Source organism: Elephantulus edwardii, unplaced genomic scaffold (assembly GCF_000299155.1).
Source record: "Elephantulus edwardii isolate Elephantulus edwardi_28Jun2011 unplaced genomic scaffold, EleEdw1.0 scaffold00049, whole genome shotgun sequence".
Classification (NCBI taxonomy): domain Eukaryota; kingdom Metazoa; phylum Chordata; class Mammalia; order Macroscelidea; family Macroscelididae; genus Elephantulus; species Elephantulus edwardii.
The window spans coordinates 16628051-16636279 of NW_006399799.1; the positions used below are offsets into that span (position 1 = coordinate 16628051).

Sequence of the window (8229 nt, forward strand, 5' to 3'; positions counted from 1 at the left end):
ATGCCTCGAGAGCAGAATCAAAGCTGGGTTTCTGAATTCATTCTCCTTGGCTTCTCCAGTGACCCCACTTCCAATAGGATTTTCTTCTTTGCCTTCCTTCTCCTGTACCTCAGCTCGATCCTGGGCAATGGGCTCATTGTCACTCTGATCTGTTTGGACTCTCATCTCCATACTCCCATGTATTTCTTTCTGTGTATTCTGTCCTTATTGGACATGGGATCTGTCACCACTACGGTACCTCAAATGTTGGTGCATCTTCTTACTCATTCTCAGACAATATCATTTGCTTGTTGTTGGCTGCAAATGTATATGTTTGGTGCCTTTGGCCTATTTGAATGCATCTTTTTTGTGGTCATGGCCTATGACAGATATGTGGCTATCTGTTATCCTCTGCGTTACACTATTATTCTCAGCTGGGACCTGTGCACCCAACTGGCAGCAGGAACATGTGCCTGTGGTTTCTTTTTATCTCTGATTCACACTTTCCTCACTATGAGACTTCCCTACTGTGGGCCTAATATTGTGAACCACTACTTTTGTGAAGGTCCTTCAGTACGTAGCTTGGCCTGCATGGATACACACCTCATTGAAATGGTAGATCTAGTTATCAGTGTGTTTATGGTTGTTGCCCCACTTTCTCTCATTGTGACCTCTTATATCCGTATTGTTCTGGCCATTCTGAAGATCAAGTCCAACAGTGGCCGTTACAAGGCCTTCTCCACTTGTGTTTCTCACCTTATTGTGGTCATACTCTTCTATGCTCCAGCCAGTTATGTCTACATGAGGCCCAATTCCAGCTACTCCTCTGAACGTGATAAGCAAGTCTCAACCTTTTACAATGTCTTCACTCCTCTGCTCAATCCTGTAGTATATAGTCTGAGGAATAAGGATATTAAGGGAGCTTTTCTTAAGGTACTGAAACGTGGTAGGGTGGCCTGGTGAACTGAGATCTATAAGAGGCCTGTGGCAGAATGTTCAGTATGGGGCAAAGAAAAATACTGAGAAAAATCTATAATTTGGTCTTCATCCAGAATTTTGCATTTGAACCATAATAGTAATTATCCTTTGGCACAAATGTGATATATAAACCCAGCATTACTGTACTGATCAACTTGGTAAATTGTTGCACCATAACAAATATCTTTATAATCTCACAGCTTATAAGACTAAATTTCTCACGTACCTCAGTCATATCACTCTTGACAGAAGAAGAAAAAAAAAAGAGTTTAAAATTCTTAACTCTTTCCAACTATTACCAGTGACTAATCACCAAGAGATCACTTTAAAGTTCTTTTATAGAGTGGAAAAAAATGTTGAACAGAATGAAAAATCATAAAAAAGACCAATCTTATTGATTATATGGAGGTTTATGAAAATAGCCCTTAGCCAGACTTCAGCCTTGGAACTAAACTCATGCCTGTATTCAGTTTTTATCCTAACAATAGATAGGTTTACACAGTGAACAGTATCACTAGGAAGATACCCAGCCATTAAAACAATTGATTACTTGCGATCAAAGGGGCAGTATTTTCTCAAAGACAAAGTTCAGATTTAAGAAGGGATAGGAAAGAAGTGAAATTAGAAAACATGAAGACTAAGTGGGGTGGGTGACGTTATGTTGTTGGGATTGTAACTGATGACACGAAGCAAAGTGTGTATGAAGTGTTGAATGGAAAATTGAATTGCTGTAAATCTTCAACCAAATTACAATAAAAATATTTTACAAAGGCAAATTTTGTCCTCAGAAACTCCCCATAAATCTTTGTTCACCTTCCTTTGCTTAAGCAAGTAAGATGATCAAGTCTCATCATAATGATGTTGTTTTGTACCATCGAGTCAGAACTGACCCATAGCTGACCCTCTGGAAAGTTTTCAGAAGCAGTTACCACATGGGAAAAGATTGCTCATCCTTTTCCTGTGGAGCAGCTGGTGGATTAGAACCGCATGCCTTCGGGATTTCAACACAGCTTCTTGCCACAAAGTCACCACTGCTCCCTATATTCCTTGGAATTATTTTATAATTTTTAAAAATACCTAGGATGTATTTTATTCCCAGAGAGATGAATGCAGAATACATGACAGTTGGTAGGAATATATAATCTTTTTATTAAGATGGCAACAAAATATAGAAATAATGTAATGAATTATAATGACATGAGATCCAATAGAATACGTGTAAACAATATGAAACAGGGCACATGTAAATGACTTGGTATGCAAAATAAGAAAAAAAACCCTAAATATAAAAGGAATAATATGAATTGCCAATTTATAAAAAGGGATATCAAATGGTATTAAATGAAAAATGGTTAAATAACTAATTACTCTGGCATAAGAACTCATTGCTAAATAGTAAGTCTTAAATTGAAACAATACTGAGATTTACTTTCTCAGAGGAGTGATTTACGCCACCTGCAAGCACCTGGAATAGAGTGGGGCCCTTTAGAGAGACCAGACCACCTCCCTTGGGTAGGGGAACATCCATGGCCTTCCCTCCACCTCCTGCCTGCCATCTATTGGCCTTTTGCTTAAAAAAAAAAAGGAGATCACCAATATGCAAATTCCTATCAAGACATCACCTGTGATTGCTACAAGAATGAAGTCAAGGACCTGCCACTGAAGAGTCCCATAGAGACAAGAAGAGAGGTGCTTTGGCCTCAAACACTGCTGTCTAGCTACATCATATGGGATTTTTTTAAGGTCAAGCAGAAAAGGTCAGGTGGAGCCATGGTTTCTGGAAGGCAGCAGTCATTATGCTTCAGGAAGACAAGAGGGGAACACCAATAAACATAGTGTCCTTCACAAAACATTGCCATACCCTGAGACAGTTTACAGTTAAAACCTAACACCTACTAAGAAATTACTTACATAATGTCAAGAAAGTAGCAGTCTGCCCCAGTGATCATGAAAAAATAAAATAACCCTTCTCCTAAAAAACCCAAACAAATCCAATGAATACCCCAGATATAGAAAATCAGAACAAATATATTGATATGGAGTTATTTGAACAGCTACAGAGAAGATACAAATGATGGAAGAAACAGTGGAAGTCATTAAGAAAGCAAATACACCAGTGACAGTGGTCCAGAAGAAAGATATTTATGAGGATCAACTTGAATAGCTCTGGAAGAAAATACAAAAGATAGAAGACAAAATTGATACTCTAGATAAAGAGGTACAAGAACTAAAAAAAAAAACAAACCAAACCAACAAAAAAAACCACAAACTACCCCAAAACACAAGACAGAGAAAGTACAGCCAACACAGTACTGAAAATAACAGAAAAGCATGAAAACACAATTCAGAATATTAAGAAAGAAATGGAAGAAGTGTCCAATGTGCTGATGGAACAAAAAAAGTAGAACTGAAGAAATGAAAAAGAGAGTGGGATAGAAGACAAGATCCTCACTGGAAATATACCATAAGAAAGATCAGAGATGAGATGTAAAGAAAATTAAGAAAACGTTAGAATCATGTGGAAGGACATCAGAAGGAACAGCATACATATGATTGGAATTCCAGAACAGGAAGTGACAGGGAAATCACTGAGAAAATTGTAGAAGAAGCACTAGAAGAAAACTTCCCAGGTATTTTGAAGAACAGAGAAATCTACATCAAGAAGCACAGTGAACACCAAATAGACTAGACCCCAAAAGAAAAACATTGAGACATGTCCTAGTCAAATTCTCCAAATTAAAAAATAAAAATAGAATACTAAAAGCAACATGAGAAAAACAGTCACTTACAAAGGGGAAACAATTAGATTAAGTTCTGATTTATCAGTGGAAACCATGCGAGGTAGAAGACAATGGGATCACTTATACAGAAAGTTGAAAGAAAATAATTGCCAGCCAAGGATTCCATACCCACCAAAACTCTCCAGCAAATATTAAGGAGAAATTAGAGCATTTGCAGAAAAGAAGGAATGTCAGGACTATGTGGAAAAGAGAACAAAACTACAAAAATTTTAAGTGAAGTCCTTCGCATGGAGACACAAATGGAAAGTGGGTGGACCATTGAAACCAGAAACAACAGAAAAGGAAACACAACAAAATGTCAACAGTAAACCTAGTCTGATAATAATCATACTGAATATGATGAGAAAAAGAGTAACAGAATAGATAAAAAAATCAAAGCCCATCAATATGTTGTCCACAAGAGACATATCTAAAAAAAGAAGAGAAAGATAGACTCAAAATCGAAGACTGGGGAAAAAAATATATGAGGCAAATGGCAATCACAAGAAAGTGGAAGTGGCAATCCTAATCTCTGATAAAATAGACTTCAGAATGAAAACCACCATAAAATATAAGGAGGGAAATTACATACTGATTAAAGCCACAATAGATCAAGAAGACATATCCTTGGTCAATATTTATGCACCAAATGATAGACCTGCAAAATACATAAAACAACAGTTAACAGAATTGAAGAAAGAAATAGACAGAACCACAATAGTAGTAGACTTCAGCACACAAATATCACCAAAAGATAACTTAAAAGAAACTTAGCAGAAGATCTCAACTATACAATCAACTATACAATCCACAACCTTGTGGACATATTAAGGATACTGCACTCAACTAAAACTCAATTCATTTTTTCTCAAGTGTACATGGTACATTCTCCAGAATGGATCACCTATTAAGATACAAAGCAATCCTTAACAAATTAAAAAACATTGAAATAATACAAAGTATATTCTCAGACCACAATGCCATAACTAAAAATTAAGCACAAGAAGGTAAAGCTTACAAAACCACCCCAGTTGAAGCTAACTAACTCTCTGCTAGAACATTGATTGTGTTATAAAAGAAATTATTGTTAGGTGACACTAAGATGAGTATGACTCATAGAGACCCTATGAATAAAAGATCTGAATTCTGTTCTATCCTGCACTACTCTCAAACTTCCTGACACACTAGAGTCCATTGCAGCAGTCACTGTTTCAATCTACGTAGTTGAAAGTCTTCCTCTCCTTTACTGACCCTCCACACTTCCCAGGATCATGTCCTTCTCAAAGGACTAGCACCTCCTAGCAACATGCCAAAGGAAGGGAGGAAAAGTCTCATCATTCCTGCCTTCAAAGAGTGCTCCCACTGCATTCTCTCCAAGACTTATCTGTTTGTTCTCTTGTCTGTCCTTGGGATGTTCAGTGCTCTTCTCCAGCACTACAAGTATTTTTCTGTCATTTCATCCTTATTCACTATTCAGCTCAAAGATGCATAGCAAGTAATTAGAAAGACCATGGCCTAAGTCAGATGCCCCTTACTTAGTCCTCAAACTGACATAATTACTTCTTAATAATTTGGAGATGCTCCTAACTGAAGATTTCCCCAGTGCAACGAGTCTCCTTATTTTCTGCATGCTGATCCCAAGAGTGTTAATTGTGGATCCAAGCGGGTGAAACTGTTGACAGTTTCAAACTCCTCTCCATGCATCATGACACTACCTATTAGCCCATTGGTAAGAATCTTTGTTTTCTTGATATTGTCATGCAATCCACACTGCAGGATGCATTCCTTGATCTTCTGCAACAAGTGTTTCAAGCCCTCCTGTCACATTCAGTAAGCAAGGTGTGTCATCTGCATGATGCAGGTTATTGATGAATCTCCTTCTAAACCTGTTACTACACCCCTCTTCATAGAATCCAGCTTCCCAGATAAACTGTATTATCCTAGAAGCTGGATAAAAGAAATAAAAAATGAAATAAATAAGTTCCTTTAAAAGTGAAAATACAAAAACCTCTGAGATGCAGCTAAGGCAGTTCTCCAGGGGCAGTTCATAGCAATAGGCATAAACATAAAAAGAAAGAAAGAAGAAAAATCAATGTTCTCACTTAACACCGTCATCAAATAGAAAAAGAACAACAATCTAATCCTATAGACTCTAGAAGAAAGGAAATTATAAGGACAAGAGCTGAAATCAATGAGAGAACAGAAAAATAATTGAAACAATCAATAAGACCAGCAGCTGGTTTTTTGAAGAGTCTAAAAAATTGACAAATCACTGGCAAATTTAATAAAAGGGGGGGTGGGAAAGAAGACACAGAAAACCTGATTAAGAAATGATAGAAGTGACATCACAACAGAACCAGATGAAATTAAATCAGTAATATTGGAATATTATGAAAAGCTATACTCTGATAAATTTGAAAACCTAGAAGAAAAATGGATTAATTTCTCAATATTCATGCCGTACCCAGACTGACCCCACCAGATGTAGAAACTTGGATGGGTTCATCATTAAAGAAGAAATTGAACAGCTCATAAAAAGACTTTCCCATTAAAAAAAAATCCTGGACTAGATGGCTTCACATTTGAAATTTACCAAACATTCAGAGAAGATCTATCATCAATTTTACTTAAAGTATTAAAAAAATAGAAAAATTAAAAAGAAACCTGAACAAACAAACAAAAAATAGAAAAATAAGGACCACTCTCAGGGACATTCTATAAAGCAAGCATAACCCTAATACCAAAATCAGGCAAAGATATTATCCAAAAAGAAAGGTGCAGACCAGTATATCTCATAAATATAGAAGCAAAAATCTTTAACAAAATCCTAGCCAATAGAATCCAAAGCACATAAAAAATTATCATGACCAAGTAGGATTCATAACAGGTATGCAAGGGTGGTTCAACATAAGAAAAACAGTCAATATAATTCACCACATTAACAAAGCAAATAACAAAGAGCCATATGATTCTAGCAATTGATGCAGAAAAGCATTTGACAAAATCTAACACCCTTTCCTAGAAAGACACTCAGAAAAACAAGAATAGGAGGTAATTTCCTCAACATAGTGAATAGTACATATGCAAAACCAAGAGCTAATATTATTCTCAATGAAGAAAGACTAAAAGCATATTCCTTGTGAACAGCGACCAGACAAGGATGACCACAGTTACCACTTCTATTCACTACTGATGACCACAGTTACCACTTTTATTCACTACTGTATTGGAAGTACTTGCTAAGGCACTATGATAAGAGAAAGAAATAAAAGGCATCTAGATTGACAAAGACATGGCTAAAGTGTTGCTTTATGCAGATGATATGATAATATACACAGAAAACCCCAAGGACTCAATAAAAAAGCTGTTAGACCTAGTAGACTAATTTTGTAGGGTGGCAGGATATATGATCAATATCCAAAAATCAGTAGAATTCCTCTACAGTAACAAAGAGAACTCCGAGGACATAACGACACAAGCAAAACTGGATGTGTATTTGCAGGAAAATGAAACAAAACCCATACTGCACATCATATAAAAAAAACTCTAAACGTGAATCAATGACCTAGCTGTAAAATTTAAAACTAAAGATTATCGAAGGGGTGGCCGGCACCATGTCTGGCCGAGAAGGTGGTAAGAAGCAGCCCCTGAAACAGCCCAAGAAGTAGACCAAGGAGATGGAAGAGATAAGGCTTTCAAGCAGAAACAAAAAGAACGGAAGAAACTCGAGGAACTAAAAGTGAAGGCCGCCGGCAAAGGTCCCCTGGCCACGGGTGGAATGAAGAAATCTGGCAAAAAATAAGACTGAGGCAATAATGAACCTTACTTCTGTTCTTTTTTAAAACATCTGGATTCTCTGCTGTAACATCTGTTACCACCTGTAGTTAAAATGAAGTGTTGTCTTGGAGCCTGTTGTACAGTTAAGAAGAAACTTTGTGAAATAGTGAAGAAGAAACCCTATGGTGGTCTATCTCCAGTTCTCATTCAGCCATTCTGATCTTAGCTGTACAGTCAAAGTAAATGGAATCCAGAATCCTGTCAGAATCTTCATTCTTCATTATGCCCAGAATTCTGTGCCACTTGGAATTAAGCCAACTCATTTGAAATTTTTTAAAAAACCAAACAAACCTATAAAGATTATCAAAGAAAAAAAAATGGGCCAAATTTAGAAGGCCTTATCATTGGCAAAAATAGACTGTCAAATATAACTTAAAATGCACAATCAAGGGGTGGGGGATTGTATACCAATGAAGGAATTTTTATTTTATTTTTCAAGGAGAGGAGCAAACTAGGGGGGAGGGGTGGGCAGGGAGAAAAGCGCAACAATGGAAATCCAAAGTCTCTGTAAATGTGAAAAAGAAAAAAAAAAAGAAGTGGATTGCCAGGCCTGTCTTCCAAGGCACCTTTGAGAGAGCACAAACCACTGTGGAAAGAATTAAAGAGGCACTCAAAAGTCGGCCATGTTGATAAAGCATATTGCCTGGCAATTGGT

General features: G+C 36.9%; 1 protein-coding gene across 1 annotated transcript; it reads left to right on the forward strand.

Annotated features, from left to right (window-relative positions):
• On the forward strand, window positions 1-7405 carry LOC102873082 (olfactory receptor 2A12-like). The gene is made up of 2 exons (XM_006886611.1): window positions 1-912; window positions 7328-7405. Exons 1-2 carry the CDS (start codon window positions 1-3, stop codon window positions 7403-7405), a joined length of 990 nt encoding a protein of 329 aa, XP_006886673.1.
• The last annotated feature ends 824 nt before the right edge of the window (window positions 7406-8229 follow it).